Source organism: Ceratotherium simum, chromosome 32 (genome assembly GCF_057802395.1).
Source record: "Ceratotherium simum simum isolate JZ-2026a chromosome 32, ASM5780239v1, whole genome shotgun sequence".
Lineage (NCBI taxonomy): Eukaryota > Metazoa > Chordata > Mammalia > Perissodactyla > Rhinocerotidae > Ceratotherium > Ceratotherium simum.
This window is the reverse complement of record NC_141931.1, coordinates 29,156,741-29,175,734: the sequence shown is the minus strand read 5'-3', so window position 1 is coordinate 29,175,734 and position 18,994 is coordinate 29,156,741. Positions and strand designations below refer to the sequence as shown.

Genomic DNA, 18,994 nt, shown 5'->3' with positions numbered 1-18,994 from the left:
ACATATATGACCTCCTCTAATTTAAAGGATGAATTATTTTAGGACAGACTTTGGATTGCACAACTTGTTGGTTAGGTCCCAGCTAGAAGAGCACGGCTTTAGAAAGCCCCGTGGTTGTGACAGATGAATGTGGTAATGAGAGGAAGCAATATTTGCAGGTATAGGTGTTAGTAAGTGTACCCAGGTCCTGAACAACTGTCAGTGTCACAGTTCTGTGATTGTCTCTGTTTGGTCCATGATTGTCCCAAATTTTAACAAAGTGGTCTGAGATAAAATTCTTGTTCCTTACAGTTACATGATTGAGTTTGTACCCCTAAAAGTTACAGAAAACAAATGCATATATCTATAAAATATGTTCCTAAAAGTTAACAAGTATTGTAAACTTTCCGTTATTTTGCATGCATATATTTGAAATGGTATTTGAAAATTTAGGAGAATTTGAATTACTAAATGTATTCACCATATTCTACTGGCTTTAAAGAAAATATGTAATGGCTTAGGAATATTTTGTGTTTTGTATTTGTAAGTATGCCTTGCTTTGTATTTGAAACATTTAAAAGGATACAGTATATCAAATTAATATGTTTTTGAACCTGAGAAAGTTGGATAAATATGGAGTTAATGTTCAGGGTGATTTGATCAGTCAGTTGGTTCTTTGAAGTCCTGCCCAACTACAACCCAGAAAGCTCATTGCTGTTTCCTGGGTACACACAGCAGTCTCAACCTGATTCTCAGCTCTGGCCCTTTGGTAAAATACTATTAAAGGTTTTTTTTTTTTTTTTCTTTTTTTATCTGCAGGAGAGCATTTTCCAAAGTTTCCCATAGAGGCATTTTCCAAAGTTTCCCAAACAGATATGTGCTCTACTCTCTCCTCCTAAACCTTCTGTCTTTTCAATCCTCATCATCCTTCCAGGCTGGTTCCCATCCCACCTCCTGGGCCAGCCCTGCCACTGGGAAACCTCATTCTGGGATTTCCTGGAACAGAGATCCTCAAGTGGCTGAAAGGGAGTGCATGCATTGCTGGTCATCCTTGCAATATGTGTCTCACCTTCCAGACCATATGCAATGTGTTCTCTTGTTCCTCAAAGGGCTAAAGGAACACTGATAAATATTTGCCAACTACTGCTTCGCTAGAGGCTAAAAACTCTACTCATCTCATTCCAGAAATGTGTATAAAATTGTTGTTATTGTATCCCTTCCAACCCCCGCCCTCCCACACACATGGCAAACACTAGGAAAATCAGTTTTTGGTTCTAATGAGTCAGAAGGAAGGAAAATATACAAAATATAGACTGGAGTAGGTAAGAGACTTTAGGGGGAAAAATCTTTACTTTTTACAGAAAGTGATTAAAATAGAGTGTCTTTCCTTCCTGACCTATGGACTTAACTCTTGCCGAGTACGAGTTGCTAAGCAGCATGGATGGGACCCACTCTGAGAAGCCAAATCCCCAACATCTGAGACATTTCCCGCATCACTATCCACATGCAGGGCTTCTGGTAGAAGTCAGGGCAAAGGTCTCCACGTTAATATTCATCAGAAAATGGGTACTCAGGGTGGTCAGCAAAACTAAAAAGAGAAAGAACAACACACATATGGATTCATTGACTCTGTTTTTCGAGTGGTAGAGAAGTGATTTCTATGGAGCGGTCATTAAGATCAAGTTAAACATTTTATTTCCTTACTGAAAGCTGAGTCCGCCCATTTTTCTTTAACAAATATGAATTTATAATAATTCAAAAAGTAATGACAGCAATTAAATTATTCAAATGGTATTCCCTTCCTAGAACTTAATACACAAAAGATGCAGAGTCAAATACTCAAATATGTTCTTCTCCCTAGCTACATCTGTGAATAAAGCAACAAGATATCCTGTCCTTTCTTAGTTCAAATTCTCCATCGAAGAAGAGACTGATGCTGCCTTATTTTGAACAGCACATGTCCAACTACATGCTCAGCACTAAGAAATACTTTAGGGTGATACAGGGTACCGAATGCAATTTTAATTCCATTATTTTTAATTTATTAATTATTTACTAATGGCCTACTACATACAATGTATCCAGTTAGATTCAGAAATGGAAAGAATGTCACATAAACACTGGGTCCCATCTCCAAGGAACATACAGTACAGTAAGGAGATCTCTATTCAGTAATAACCCAAAATAGAAATGGTATAAAAATTATGGCTTCTTATTAAAATATATAATTTATTGGGAGAATTACTGATTGATTACCAATCTCTCTCTCTGCATTATTTCTTTATCTTATTCTTCATTTGTATCAATATTAATAAATATGTTAGAAAGGATAAAAATATATCTACCAACTTTTGAATATTCACAACTTTCCATTATGGTGATCCCTTTCCATACATCATCACGTGTGTTACTATTATGAATTAAAATTCTCACAGGCAGAAGGAATGTGCATTCCTCCCTTTCTCTCATTTATAATGAAAGTATTTTCTCATAATTCCAGAACCTTAGAATGTGAAGGAATAGTAAAGATCTTTTGTTGGCTGAAAATTCTCTCCAATGATGGTGCTTTTGCCTCCATAGTCTTCTTTTGACTTAAATCTCTTTTCTTGAAAACTCTGTCTTCTGCACTGAGAGCTCTATATTTCACAAAATAAAAACCAAAAATTCCTATGGGTACCACAAGGCCAGCCTTTCTGAAGAGAAATGCAGTACCTGGGTCATGAACAAACATGCAATAAAAAGGTGAAGGGATAGATTTGGAAACTTATGAAGGACATAAATTTGGCAGGATCTCATGAAGATCCCATGTAGGAGGTCATGGGAATTTCTAGTATGGAACACAAGATTGATGGAGAAGCTTTTAATCTGATAAAGAATTAGAAAGTTGGGAGAAGAAGATTAAAAACAGTTTTGGAAACGTTGAATTAGGATATACTGGTGTTATCTACAGTGTATGTCTACTAGATTGTTGTAGAAATGGGAGGCCTACATGGATAATGTAGATTCAGCAATGATATCAAGCTTCTTGGAAAGTTATGTGGAGCAATGAGTGCAGGACTTATGTGTGTCAGTCCAAGCTGTCCTAGGTCCACCCACTCTCTCATTGTGTCAATGAAGAAAGCTCTGGAGTGAGTCTGGGATGAGATTCCAGAAAGCTCCTGTCTCATCCCTGACACAAACAGACCTCCGTCTTCCTGGTATTGAGATAAATTTTAATAGTCATCATACATTCATCATCAGAAAATGAATCGAGGCATACATATGTCCCAAAGTCACTTACATTTGGGAACCAAAATATCGAAGATTTTGGTTTAGGCCATCTAGGACTTTCATGTCCTCTGAAGTCAACTGGAATTCAAAAACCTATCACAGAAGAAGAAAGATTTTTATGATTTTTAGATTGCATAATTGCCAATCTGGTAAATTCAAGAAAATCCTACTCAATCATGCAGAGGAAATTCTCAAAATGTCTTAGAAGATTCTAAAAGTTTTGAAAGACATCAAGCAAAATACTCAAGTGGTAATAAATAGAAGGCCAAAATTAAATAGAATTCCATCCCTAGATATAATATACTGAAACTGCAGAAGACTACAGACAAAAAGGAGATCTTTAAAAATGTGAAGGAACAAAGCTGACTTTATTCAAAGAGATGAGGTCATGTACTTAGCATATCCAGAAGAATCTAGAAATTACATTTTAAAATACAGCATATAATTTAGTAAGTTTGATGAATACAGGTGGATTTCTGTATCTCATCCATGAATACTTAGATTGTGAAAATTTTGTTTTCAATACTCTTTCGACTTTCTGGAACATTTGAAAATCTTCAAAATAAAAAGTTAGTAAACATTGTCAAAAGGATATGTAGTTTAGCAATTATGTATGAGTAAATCTAACAAAAGGATTATGTAAATTCCTTTGTGGAGAAAGTTATGAAATTTATTAAATATATATGTAAAGAACACCTACATCATTGAAAACTCATATTATAATTATGGATTGGAAGTCTTAATATTGTAAAGAAGTCCATTTTCTCCAAATTAATCTAAAGTTTTAATGCACTATGAACCAAAGACTAACACTGTTATTTTTCAGGAAAGTAGATAAGTGATTTTATACTTTACGTAAAAGAAAAATTTGTCAACATTAGCTAAGATGTTCTTAAAGAGGAAAAAGGAAAGAATAAAATATTTTATCATTCTTAAAAGCAAGACTTATTTTCCACTATAATTAGACAGTACAGAAAAGAAAGTAGTTGAATAGAAGAGAAAGGCCAGAAACAGACTGAAGGACATTTGATATATGACAAAGAAAACAATGAAAATCTGAGGGAAAATATGGACATTTGGATTTCCATTTAAAAATATACACATAGGGACAGAGATTGGATTGGTGGTTACCAGAGGGGAAGGGGGGAGGGTGGAGGGTGAAAGGGATAATTCGGTACATGTGTGTGGTGATGGGTTGTAATTAGTATTTTGGTGGTGAACATGATGTAGTCCATGCAGAAATAGAAGTACAATGATGTACACCTGAAATTTTTGCAATGTTATAAACCAATGTTACTGCAATAAAAAAAAAAAAAAAAAAAAAGACACAGATGTCCATAACTCTTGGATAAATGACTTACTCCTGTAATCTTGAATATTCTCATCTGTAAAACATGTAGTATTATTGTGTGCTAATAATTTCAATCTTGAAGGGTTGGGAAGACTGAGTAAGTCGATTGAATTTAGTGTTTATTGTAGTATCTGTTGCATGGGATTTACTCAAAGCTGTCAACTAATATTTTTGTGATGTGCTGAAATAAAAATCACAGCCCAAGTAAAAAAAAAAAAATATATACATATTTGGGTCCATTTTCGCATTGTATTAAAAAATCAATTCCAGGTGTATTAGTGACCCAAATTTGAATAAGAAGACACAAGCACACTTTCAAGATCCTCTACCCGTTGAATCTGGCCTGGACTGTAACTTGCACTGGACAATAAAATTTACATTGTTTAGTCCATTCTGAGCCTAGACATGAAAAGCCTTTGCAAGCATCCACGCCTTGCCTTGGAATCATGCCACTGCGATGAGATGAAGAACAGGCTAATTGGCTATAGTCTAGACAACTATGTGAGAAATTATATGAAACAGAGTTTACCCAACTCTGAAAACAGCCAAATCAACCTCCTAAAGCAGAACGTCCTGGTTGCTCTGCATTTAACAGCAAATACATGAGAAAGCCCAGCCAGGAATAGAACTGCTTAGTAGAGCCCAGGCTAATTGTCAAAGCACAGAATCATGAGCTAAATAAATGTCGTTTGTAGTAAAACTCTAAATGGGGATAATTTGTTATGCAATCGTAGAACAACGGTAGAATAATGGTCTACCACAGACACATACACACACACACACAAATGGAGACAGTTTAGTAAAAAGGGGAAAAGACTTGAACAGACAATTGACAAAAGAAGAAACTGAAGGAAAATAAATAGATGAAAATGAAACCATGTTAGTATTAAAGAACACGCAAACTATACCACAATGACCTGGAGATTGAAAATCACCGCTACAGTGTGATGTTTGCGTGTGTCCAGAATCATTGGTGGAAACCTAACACTCACTGTGATGGTATTAGATGGTGGGGCCCTTGAGTGGTGATTAGGTCATGACCGTGGAGCATTCTTGAAAGAGATTAATGCCTTCGTAAATGAGACCTGAAAGAGCTGCCTTGCCCCTTCTACCTTGTGAAGATACCATTAAGTGTGAGACCCTGAAGAGAGTCTTCACCCGACCACACTGCACCTTGATCTCAGACTTCCAGCCACTAGAACTGTGAGAAATAAAGGTCTGTTTTTCATCAGATGCCCAGTCTGTGGTATTTTGGTATATCAGCCCAAACGGACTAAGAAAATTGCATAATCCAATTCCCTCATTTTAGAAAGAAGAAAATGAGATGTCACTGGCACAGAGCTGCAGAGTACAGTGCAGACTTCATCTTGGAACTAAAATCTCTGTTTTCTGTGAAATCTGAATTCCATCCAGCCATGCTTCCTCCCCTGTTGCCACAATAGGAGAAAACCGATGGGAATACACATAAGGCACACATGCATGGGAAATAACAAGTAACTCATCTGGGTCCAAAGATGTCTTGAGATCCTTACAAAGAAGAACACACGTGAAGGATATCATTTACGAGCCCCAAGCCCACAGTCTTATTCATCACCTGCATGTTCTCTTTGATCCGCTTCTCATTGTAACTCTTGGCCAGGACCACAACCCCACGCTGTACCTGGTAGCGAAGGGCAATCAGTGCTGGAGTTCGCTCATACTTTTTTGCCACGGCACAAAGAACTGGATCTTCCAGGAGAACCGGGGAGTTCTGGTCAACCCTGGAAGGAAAAGCAGAAATGCTGAAGATGTGAGACTCAGTATTCACTTTGTTAAGAGGCTTGCCAAACAGACTCAGTACGTCCACTCTAGACCATTGCTTCTCAAAATGTGTTCCCTGGACCAGAAGCATCACTATCATCTGGGAACTTGTTAGGAAGGCAAATTCCATGGCTTCACCCAAGACCAACCGATTCAGAAATTCAGATGTGACATCTATAATCTGAGTTTACAAAGCCCTCCAGGTCATTTTCATGCATGCTTGACTTCAGACCAATGCTTCCAAATCACGGATTATTTCTTACTACTTCTCAGTGGCTGTTTGTCTTCTCTGATCATAGTCCTCAAAGTAAGAACAAAAGTATGACCATTCTCAGTATGACAGAGAAAGGAAAAGAATGGGATATTTTTTATTTTAACTTTTCTAAGACATTGAAAAAATTGAGTAGTCTCAAAATGAGAACTATTCATTTTATCTTTACTTATAGTGTGCAATATTTCTATAGAAGTTTACAAAAGTGTTTCAGATTATAATTTTTTCTGTCATGATAAACCTGAGAGTTTTTTTTTATTATCCTAATTTTAGACATAAAGTAAGTGTGGATTGGAGAGTTTATTACTAGGAATGTGTTAATTAGTTAACAAATATCTATATCATGACTTAAGCTTGTGTCTCTTGTCTCAATTTCTGTATTATATATAGATTTTAATGAAGGCATTTGATATTGATTAGCCTACCACCAGGCACACATAATGTAAAAGCATTGGCTGGGTGATGGGATGATAAAGGGGAAGGATTTCTTCCATTGTTCCCTTCTCTGCCCCAAACAAGTTGAGAGTTAACTCCAGAAAACAGTATGGTATGATTAAAATATGTCATCAAAAATGGTGTTAAAATTAATCTCCCTGTTGTCTTCATTACCATTGTTTTGGACGTTGGGATCCCAAAGCACTGTAGGCAACTAGGACAATGTCTTTTGACTTGCAGAAATCCAATAGTTTGCTCTGGTTGAGATAAGGATGACATTCCACCTGTGGAATGCCAAGATATAAGCATGTCAGATTTTATGAAATGGCAATATTAAAATGAAACAGAAAGTTTAAAATTAAAAAAACTCTGGTGTAAATTGTGTAATATTAAATTTAAAATTGAAACAATATCAAGTAATGATTTAAAAAAAATAAATAATATTTCTCTGTTCAGTAACAGGGTGAAAAAAGAAAAAAAGATGCCATTCTTGAGAACAGGTGACTCTGCAGATGGAATCTTGTTTACTAAACAGCATTGTACACTACAAGGAGATGTGACTAATCCCATATCTGGGACACGAAGAGAACTGTTTGATCCTTGGACATCAAATTGTGCCAGAAAGTAAGAAATTCCTCACAGATCCATGAAGGGACGTCTGAAGGACAAAATAATCAGTGTGATGGGATCCCACAAGTGACATTGGGTAGATTTGAGCATCAAAGGGAATAATGACCCAAACCAACTATTATACATAGAGTTAATAAAAATCCATGAGTCCGTAGTAATGAGAGAGAGAGAGAGTGAACAATATAACTGTTCCCTTTGATGACGATAATTAAAGTAACTGCTTTCTTGGAAGATTTATAATTAAAGAGAAGGAATTTATCTTTTATCCTGCCTTACAGGAATAATTGTATTTTATCCTGAATTGATGGGGGAATGTTCTTTATACAATAAAATTTGGGGCAAGAAAATTAAAAACATTGTTTAACATTGAAAATAATTATTTACAAATCCCAGTGAAATAACTAATTCAGGATAAAATCATTGATGGATACTCAACCATTATGTGAAAACTTGGGAGCAATATGACTTACTCTGATGACAATTATCACTTAAAAGATTGCTATATAATTTTAAAGGAGGAAAATACACATTTACAAAGAGAAGACCTGGCTACCACTAGCTTAACCAAGAGAACAAAACTAATATCCCACCTAGTAGGACAACTTTTCATGACAGGCTTCCTAGTGGAGTGCAATTTGAGGGACACAGCAGGCAACAGACATTTTCTTGCCAAAAATATTTAATCTTAATGTAATAAGGCCTTTAGATCTAACTTCTAATTTACAGAAACTGGGATTAGAGAAACAAGTTAATTAATATCACAAGATAACAATCAGATAAATCCAGAATACTTGACAAAAACCTGTCTGTATGTCATGGTAAAAAAAGTGTTGAGTGACCATTCTAGGTTAAAAGAGCTTAACAAACATGAGTCAGAGTACTACATGGACCACAATTGGCTCCTGATTAGAAAAGGAGACCTACAAAAGAGATTGGGAGAACTATCCGGAGGATTGAATATGGATTTTATACTAGACAATAAGCTCTCTGAGTTCTGTGGGGATGAATTATCATGTCTACCGCTTACTTTGAAGAGGGTAAGCAAAATATTACAAACATGTATGCAGATATATCCACACATATATACATGTATTTGGCAACACGACAAATTGTGAAAATTTTTGAATATAGGAGAGAAAACATGGATGTTCTCTATCATACTCTTAACTTCTCTCATGTCTGAAAATTTTCATAATAAAAATTGAGAGTAAAACTAATGCTAGAATCACACGACTGTTTTAACATTCATAATCACATTATATGCCAAAGTCTTGAATTTTATGAGCCACATTTTCTAATTGAAGATTCTTATTCCTTGACTCGAAGTTATACCTTGAGGACATAAGGTAAATGAAATAAGACATTGACAGAAGGACAAGTACTGTGCGATACCAGTTATGTGAGAAATCTAAGATAGTCACACTCATTGAATAAGAGAGCAGAATGGTGGTGGCCAGGGGCTGGGAGAAGGGAGAAATTGGGAGGTGCAAATTGTAGCCATGAAGTCCCAGTTATGTAAGATGACTAAGTTATAGATATCTGCTGTATAACATTGTCACCACAGTTAACAATATAGTATTGTATTGTATTGCATGCTTCAAAATTTAAGAGCATAGATCTCATATTATGTGTTCTTATTATAATAAAACAAAAATAGAACAAAAAAAAAAAAAGTAAGAGCACAGAACCAGACAGAGAATAATGCGTCTAAACAGTCCATTTAAGGATAGAAATTGATGAGGAGAACCAGACTAAGATTGAATGAATTACAACGTCTGCTCTATGTTCCTGCTAAATGCTCCTGAATATGGAATTTGTCCACCATTAGTGTGGCCATAAACCATCCCTCTAGCCTGAAATACTTTCAAAGTCTCCAGTTAATTTTTCTTGTGTCTGTGATTCCTATGCAAAGACCCCTGAAAGCAGAGACACTAAGATTAAGAATTCAGGCATCAAAATCCCACACAAAGCCCTAACACCTATCTCATCTTATTTTCACTCTTTTCTTACTTACTGCCCATTCACCATTTTCATGATATTCCCTCCTGTATATAAGTCCCTCCAAATACTTTCCATGCATTCAATATCTGGAAATCCTTTTCAGCTCGGGGAAATGTCACTTTCCCTCTAAGGTCTGGGTAAAGACTCCAGCCATCCATCAACTTCATTACCTTCTCTAAATTCTTACACACAATTTACAAAAAAGGCTCTCTACATTTTTAAATAAGACTTTACAAAACAGTGATAGTATTATGGGTTCTATTAATTCCTATATAGTCTGAGCCTCTGCACTCTAGAATCCTTGCTTTTATAAGCTTGGGATGAATATGAGGGGAGGCCAAATAGAGATCTCGCAGTAGTGCAAGAAGAAAGAGATGAAGAACAGAAAGGAGAGGAGGCCAAGGTGCTCACCTGGTTGCAGACGGGCTTGTACTTGAGCCCTGGTTTGTTCAGGATCTTCTCCAGCTGCCTGCGGTTAAAGTTGGACACCCCGATGGACTTGGTCAGTCCTGCATCCTTACACTTCTCCATAGCCTGGGGAGGAAGGGGGGATGAAGAACCATTTGTACAACTGGCTATAGATCAAAAGTAAATGTAAGAAAAATCTGTTAAAAGGAACAACTCTCAAGAAACGACAATGAAGACAATTGGCACGATTATCAAGTAGAGAAAAAGTAGTAAATCAAACAGGGGAAGAAGGTAGTGACAGAAAGGATATGGATTATTGTCTTCTTAGAAAACTGTGAGAGAGTATTACACATTGAAGGAAAGAATTGCCTATCCTCGCTGTCCCTAATTCTTCTCCTATGTTCCTTTCTGTAAACATTTCAGTAATGATTTCTTCCACATGACTACAGCACATCAGCTCTTTTAAAATTTGCTGAATCTGAAGGTGCATAGTCCATTCTCATAAGTGGAAGACATAAACCAGATTCCCCCTCTCCTGGCTTCCTCTGTGCTCTTTCCTCCAAGCACTCACCTCCCATGTGGCACGGAGATCCACTGTGTCATACATTGCTTTTCCACTTTTATCTTGTGGAAATAGTTCCTCCCCTGGCTGGAATAGAAGCAGTCATTTTAGTGAGGTCAAAAATAATTTTTCCATGCTTAGACAGGCTGCCAAGTACATCTAGGACCAGGTGGTATAATATTCTAGATACTAAGATTTGCAAAGTGATTTGCATATGGAGTTGTAAGGAATGTCTTTAAGAGATAGGTTTCCTCTAATCTCTTACTCTTATTATATGTTTTAATAAATACTACATTTTCCTAGGTTCTAAAGGGGACCCCTAGTGACTTTTGTTACCCTTCTCTGCCTCTATACTTTCCTTTTGCAAAAAGCCTCCCTTGCATTGGGAATGATAGTGAGTTACATGGCCTTCTTACCAGAATAGCTATTGCTATCTTGACCCAGTCTAGACAATCAAACTTCCTTATCCCTCTGAACATTCAATGGTCCAAGGGCAGGCATATTAACCATACAGGCTCATATGAGGTTCTCTTAAGGAATAATATGGATGCCAGATGATACAGAGCTGCTTTCAAGTGTTAATGACCATGAGCCTTGAACAGCCCCAAGACGATATTTGCCACCAATGGAATATGTTGCAACAGAAATAAAGCAAGGCAATAGTAATGCAAATTTAAGGGATAGGGACAAATGAAATATTTCTGAAGATTATTCCAAATCATTAAATCTATCCATAGCTTGCACTTCACATTTACATAGTCCAACAAACTCTTCCGCATAGGATAGCTTGAGTAGCTTTCTATAACTTAAAATTAAGAATTCTACATAACACCGTAATCAATGGCTAAGTGCGGTTCTAAAAAATTCCACTGTGAAGATATCCAATTGTGCAGGCAAGGTCTTACAAGTCCCTATGAGGGTTGCTAGTTTTAGACCCACCCAGAGGGAGCACCATCATATCTGCTTTCAACTTGAAATGGTGCGAGAGGAGATCAACTCATTACGTGCAAGTGTAAGGTAGTTTCATTGCTCACCATGGCTGTGTGAAACTGTGTTTGTGACATCCCCAAGAGACTCAGGAGTCATAATCAGGACAGCGTGTCAAACATCCCTATTTTTATTTCCTCAAATTTTTGAGTCAGAGGATTTGAGACTGTTAAACACTTTTGTCTTGGAGGCATGGAAAGGAAATTAAGGATTCAAAAAAGTATCTAAAAGGTCAATCAGGAATTATTATTTTTGGGATTCTTCTATAGTGTAATAATCCCAACACCCTTGTAATAAAATCTTAATTTCACCAGCCATGAAAGTTGATAGACATTCTGACACAAGAAGTAAAATATGTGTCCACACAAATTGCCAACCTTCAGAGCCACTGGAGAATGAATAATATAGAGATCAACATAGTCCAGTTGAAGATCTTTCAGAGACTTTTCCAAGGCTGGTTGAACCAACTCTGGTCGAAGGAAAGTGAGCCAAAGCTGCAGAGATTAAAGAATGGAAGTTGTATTGGATTAATACCTTAGTCAGTTTTGTTTCTCTTGTTTCACCTAAGAAATAGACATTTTTATATTGGGTGCAAACATATGACTACAGAAGAAAAATGTTTTTCTCCTTCTTTCATTCCATTTTGATCTGACTTATCCATAGCAATTCTATTATTTGTTTGGATTTTTCTTTGGTACTTCTACAAACAGTGGGTGGATGACCCAAGAGAAAAAAAGTGTTATCAAATAATAACCATGCCCATTACCTGAAATCTGTTTGATGGAGTTAGCAAAGCAGTTAAAGGACATAGCCTAATTTTGTCAAACAACCAATCCCATGGGGAATAAGCAGTATCCCTTTTGTTTAGGTAACTGTAGGGAAATGTACTTTGAACATATTAATATGTGCTGGGCACAATTCAAGACACTTCAGCTATACCTTGTTTAATACACAAAAGTGCCTCTTACATTGCTGTCTCTGATACAGCTGAGAAGTGAGATTAAAAATGTTAGGAAATTTTAATGTCACCCAGACGATAAGGAAAGCTATAATCTGATCACAGTTCTATCTGATACAATAGTCCGTGCTAAATCTCATTGTTATGGTATGAGGATCAGCAATGTAAAGTGACTTGACTTTAAAATCATAAAATTTAAACAAAGCAATGATGAGAAAGTCATCATCATTTTTGGACACTAGATTTAATACATGAGTATGTGTGAAGAAAGTTGTACCAATAAGCACAACTCACCAAACAACTACTGGTCCTATCATATAATTGTCATCTCCACACAATCACATTCACACATGTGCACACACACACACACACACACCACATACACAGCACCTTTGAAGTGTAGAATATATCTTCTCTCTTCACAGTGCCATCTTCAATTTTGCTTCGGATAGCCAGTCCAACCTCCTCTTCATTTTTGTAAAAATAAGCAGAATCGATATGGCGGAACCCGGCATCTATAGCTACTTTGGTGATCTCCATAGCTTTGTTCTTAGGAACCTAGATGCACAACCAAAGAGAGTAGTTGGATATCCACATGGTTGAGAGACAGCTGAGGCATAAAGTTGACTTTCCCAAGAATCAACTTTTTCTTATATCTTAGGTTAGTTCTGCACGTGTGGTAATGAACCCAAAGCAGTTTGCTTTGGTCTTTCCTGATAAGTAATAAAAGTCATTTGAAGAACTCTTTCAATCCCAGGCAATCACTAGTTGATCACTAGCATCGAAGGTCCCCAAGACCACCACCAGATTCAATGATTTCCTGAAAGAAGTCATAGATCTCAGAAAATAGTTGTAGTCATGGACATGATTTATATTGTGAGAGATTACTAAGCAAAATCAACAAAGGGAAAAGGTACATGGAATGCAGGCTCAAGAAACAAGGTGATAGCTTCTAAGATACCTCTACCAGTATAGTCACACAGAACACACTAAATGAAAATTGTGAATAAATTTTAAAAGTATATATTTAACTTGTACAATGTGATGTTTTCATATACATATACATTGTGAAATGATTACCACAATTGAGCTAATTAAAATACCCATCACATCACGTAGTTAACTTCTTTGTGTGTGTGGTGAGAACACTTAAGATCTCCACTCTTAGCAAATCTCAAGAGAATACTACATTATTATTAACTATAGTCATCATGCTGTACATTAGTTCTCTAAAAGTTATTCATATTATAACTGAGAATTTGTACCCTCTGACTAACATTTCCCCATTTTTCCCACTGCCCCCACTCCCGGCCCCTTGTTACCACTCCTCTACTCTCTGGTTCTGTGAGTTTGAATTTTAGATTACATATATAAGTGGGATTATGCATGCATTTTTTTTCTTTGTCTTGTTTCACTTAGTATAATGCCCTCAACATACATCCATGTGGTTGAAAATGGCATGATTTCCTTCTATTTTAAGGTGAAACAATGTTCCCTTTCTTTTTAAGTATTTCAGAAGGTTTCTTTATTCAATGATGTTGCTAGGATCTAGATACTTGGTCTAACTGCCCTCTGCTGGTCATGATCTTTCCTTAGTAGTAAGGGCATTCAGAGGTTTACCAAAAGTGCAGCTTCAGTGGTATCCTTGACCCTTCCCTCCCCTTCATCCCGCTTTCTTCTACAAAGTAAACAAGTCCTGTCATCTGTCTCCAAAATGTCTCTTTGAATATTTCCTTCTCTTTATAGATGAGATAATGAGACTCAACTTTTAAATACTACTCCCTTGTCATACAATTCTTCTAAAGACAAAATTGGAAGGCAAACTTCTGGCTTCCTGTCTAGTGACCTGTCCTCTTTGCTCCTTTTTCTATCCAAGGTCCAACTCTACCTATTTTCTTCAATGGACAGTAATAACAAAGATGAAGAATTGAAACGTTGTAGCTTATTCCTCCAAATGATATTATATTTTCCATTCCAGATAAATTCCCAAGCAGTAAGAGAAGTTTGAGGGAAACTACAGGTGGGATATTCATTGCCTGGCACTCAGCAGGCCACCCCACAGCAGAAGAACAACTGTCTCCCATCTTTTGTCACTCACCTCATCTCCAGGACCTTTTACCACAAATATTTCTTTGGATCATGTCTTTTTGGTGGGAGGAAAGATTTTTTGAATTGCAGAAATAAACAGAGAAACCAATCCCATGTAATCACCCTCAAAGCAAGGCAGCTGATAGTGTTCTTGAAAACTGAGTTTCATCTCTTTTGCAAACCTGATAAATAGATGGAAACTAGAGGAAACTCAGAATAATCAGTAGGTGTCCACGTGGTCAGACCCTGTTGCAGAGTGAACACTACTACTGTGTCTCTTTATATAAGGAATGTTTCTAGCCTGGTGGCAAGAAACAAGTGAGCCTCTAAGACTCACAGAGAACTCAATGACTTGACACCCCAAGTCGGCTTCCACTCATGATAGGTCTATGTTGTTTTGAATCCTCAACCCCAAGACCACTATTGTTACCTCTTCAACTGTAGCTGTGCCAAATCCCAGTACAGGAATGAAATGGCCATCATTTAGTTCTACACGCCAGCCTTTGGGATCCATTGCATGTTGCTCCTCTGTCTAAGTAGACTCTGTTTTACTCTTCTATCCTCACAGGTTATGTGAATAACAGGAAGGTAATATCCAAGTCCACACTCCAACTGTTATCACATTGATCGTGGGAGGAGCAAGGGTAATGTAGTAACCTGTGGAGTGAGAAGAGAATTGGAAGCAGTTAACTTATTGGTTTAGTGTTATCAAAGACGAATCTTACTGAATTATTACACAATGATAAAGAAATCATTAACTTCTTGCACAAAGACATTTTTCATTCAGGATCAATGCATATTCATAAATTATTACAAGATATTTGCTGAACTATTATTGACTATATGTTAGACTAGGAACCTCCAAATACTAATCTCTGTTTTTTTTTTCCTTCCCAAGATGAAGCCCCTTCTTAATCTTACATCATTTGAAACAATTAACTCTCTTACACTATACACACACACAAACAAACACACAATTTAGAGGAATGATTGATTAAGTTTTTCGATAAGTTGAACCTCAATAGAGAATTGGAACCGCAAACTGACAGAAACTTTGCATTTTACCTTACCCATCAGCAAAATTATCCTTGTTTCTTTTTTCTTTGCTTTATGAAAGAATATCCCATCCTAACAAGGGTGTAATCCTGAAAAGCGTGCTCAAAACAAGACATTTTGGCCAGGTGATTATTGGAGTATTAATAATTAAGAGTTTTTCGGTATCATTTGAGGTATGCAAACAGAATTTAGACTGTTTAGATCTTTCACCCAGTTACATAACTTAACAAAATATATCACGATGTAATTACCACAAAAACTGATAAATATTTTATAAAATTGATTATCTTGCTCAACAGTATTCAAGAAAGGAAAAACTGGAAACAAATTACAATAAACTTGGGAGGAGTTAGGAAAACTATGATGCATTGATATAATGGATTACTATGAATCCATTTAAAATTGAACACATAGAGTGACGTCAGCAAAATGGTGGACCAGGAAGCTCTGAGTTCTCCCAAGGAAACATAAGCAAACAACCAGAAACTAGCTGAAATAACCTTATAGGAGGTCTGGAAAACAGTCAAAATCTACAGCAACAAAGTGAACACCCAGTTAGGAAAAAGACGTATTCAGAGTGGTAGGGAATTTCATCATGTTTTTACCCCTCCTTTCCTCTCCTGCTGCCTGGAACAGTGCAGGGTTGGTCTGCTGGAGATATCAGCCCAGTCCCCAGCTACCTCTTTCAAACCAGAGTGATCAAAGAGGATCTTATTTGCAATGTGCTAACCAATTTGGGGGCTGCTTGAATGACTGCTGTCTGTTTTGCCTAATTCTAAGCTTGAACTGAAAGCTAGCTGGAATGGTTCATTATCGCTGCAGGGGCACTACAGATGAACAGATGCCAGGGGCAAGAGATTAAGAGTGAAGACATAGAATAGACCACGTAAAGCTCTGAGGAGCTTCTGGGGTGTGTATTTTTGGGATATTAAGACATTCAGAAATCATCTGCGTATAGGCACGCTCAGAAAAGGACTGGATATACTTTCAATTTTCATGTTGGGCTGATCCCAAGATGAGGAGCATGCCAAGCTAATAAGTAAAGGATTGTCAGGGCACAGAAGAAATTTGCAAAGATTGGGTGAGGTGGCTGTTTTTATCTAATTCCCAATTAAATACAAAAAAAAAAAAAAAACTAAATACCGTTATTGACTAAAAAGAAAAAATGTGGCAGAAACTTTTCTAGAAAAACCATAGGCATTGGATTTAGTAGACAAAGTGTTTTAAAACAGTTGTCTTATATATGGTGAAATTGCTAAAGCAAAAATTTGACAAAGAACTAAAGAAAATCAAGTAAATCATGTAAGAATAAAATGATAATATAAAAAATATAGAAAATATGAAGCCTAAGGAAAAGAAAGAAGAAAATTAAGAAATATGAACAGACTCTAAAGGACTTATAGGACACAATCATATTAACTAACATACACTTTATTGGAGTGCCAGAAGCAGAAGAGAGAAAGGGACAGAAAGATTGTTTTAAGAGATAATGAACAAAAACTCCCCAACATGAATGTAAGACATGATTCATCAATAAATCCAAGAATCTCAAAGAATTACAGGTAAGATAAACTAAAAAATATCCACCCCTACATACATTATATTCAAACTGTTAATAAACAAAGACAAGAGACTATCTTGAATAGCAAAGGAAATATGACTCATCAGGTACAAGGGATCCTGGGTAAGATTATCAACAGATATCTCATTAGAGACTTTGGAGGCTTTAAGGCAGTGGGATGATGTATTTAAAATCCTAAAAGAAAAAAACAACCTGCCAAGAAAACATTCTATATCAGATAAAATTTTCCTACAAAAATGAGGGAGTAATTTAGACAATCTGAGATAAACAAAAGCTGAAAGAGTTCATTACCATTAGAACTGTCCCATAAGGAATGTAAAGGGAGTCATTCAGGTTCAATGAAAGGATGCTAGACAGCAACTCAAAGCCACATGAAAATATAAGACCTCCAGTAAAGGTAAATATATTGGCAAATATAAAATCATGTACTTTCATAGTTTTGGTTTGTAAATCTACTTTTTCATTTCTACAAGATTTAAAATATGAATGCATAAGATAGTTATGCATCTACATTAATATGCACTCAATGTATAAAGATGAAATTAGTAAAATGAATAACATTATTTGGGAAAGGGGAATGGAGCTGTATAGGAATAGAGATTTATATGTCATTGCAGTTAAATTGGTGCCAATTCGAAATAAATTATTAAAATTTTACAATGTTATCTGTAATCCGTATGATAACTACATAGAAAATAACAATAGAATATACACAATTTAATCTTAGAAGGGAATCAAAACACATCACAACCGAAAATCATCTAAACACAAATGAAGGTAGTGATGGATACAATAAGAGGCTTAAGTCATAAAGAAAACAAATCAAAAAATAAGTCTTTCCCTATCAGTAATTACTTTACATGTAAATAAATTCCACCAATCAAAAGGTATAGATTGGCAGAATGGATTAAAAAAAAACATAATTAAATTTTATATTCTCTATCAAAGACCCACTTTGGATCTAAGGACACTGGTAGTTTGAAAGGGAAATGTGTTAAAAGATATTCCATGTATATATTAACCAAAAGAGAGCTGTTGTGACTATCTGAGTAACAGAGAAAAAAAATTTAAGTCAAAAATTGTGACGAGACAAAAAAAGGTTATTATATAGAGAAAAAAGTTAGTCTACCAGGAATATAGAACAATTATAAACATATATGTACCAAACATATGAGCTCCAAAATATACGGAAACGACATTTACCGAATTTAAGAGAGAAATAGACACCACTACAAAAGTAGTTGGAAATTTCCATACCCCACTTTCAATATTGGATAATACAACAAGACAGAAGATCAACAAGAAAATAGAAAAGAGAGTACTATGAACAACTGTATGCGAAGAAATTGAGAAATCTTGATGAAATGGAAAATTCCTAACAACACATATCCTACAAACTGAATCACAAAGGAATAGAAAACCTGAGTAGTCTTACAATTATTAAGGAGATTGATTCAGTAATCAAAAACCTCCCCACAAAGAAAAGCCCAGGAACAAACTGCTTCACTAGTGAATTCAACCAAGCATTTAAAGCGGAATTAAAAATCATCGTTCTTAACTCTTGCAAAAAATTAAAGAGGAAGGCACACTTTCTAACTCATTATATGAGGCCAGTA

At 36.1% G+C, this 18,994-nt stretch overlaps 1 protein-coding gene across 1 annotated transcript; it reads right to left on the bottom strand.

Annotated features, from left to right (window-relative positions):
• Positions 1–1,239: 1,239 nt before the first annotated feature.
• LOC101408541 (aldo-keto reductase family 1 member C23-like protein) lies at positions 1,240–15,254 on the bottom strand. The gene is made up of 9 exons (XM_087420869.1): positions 15,171–15,254; positions 13,043–13,210; positions 12,072–12,188; positions 10,717–10,794; positions 10,149–10,271; positions 7,281–7,390; positions 6,195–6,360; positions 3,260–3,342; positions 1,240–1,567 (listed from the first exon to the last, which is right to left on the bottom strand). Exons 1-9 carry the CDS (start codon positions 15,252–15,254, stop codon positions 1,525–1,527), a joined length of 972 nt encoding a protein of 323 aa, XP_087276995.1. The 3' UTR covers positions 1,240–1,524.
• Positions 15,255–18,994: the final 3,740 nt, after the last annotated feature.

Coding starts and splice junctions, on each gene's coding strand:
- LOC101408541 (XM_087420869.1), bottom strand. CDS start 15,254: ATGGATCCCAAAGGCTGGCGTGTAGAACTAAATGATGGCCATTTCATT. Junction 7,391..10,148: donor ACAAGCCCGTCTGCAACCAG/GTGAGCACCTTG, acceptor GGCATTCCACAG/GTGGAATGTCATCCTTATCT. Junction 3,343..6,194: donor GGATCAAAGAGAACATGCAG/GTGATGAATAAG, acceptor CTTCTGTGATAG/GTTTTTGAATTCCAGTTGAC.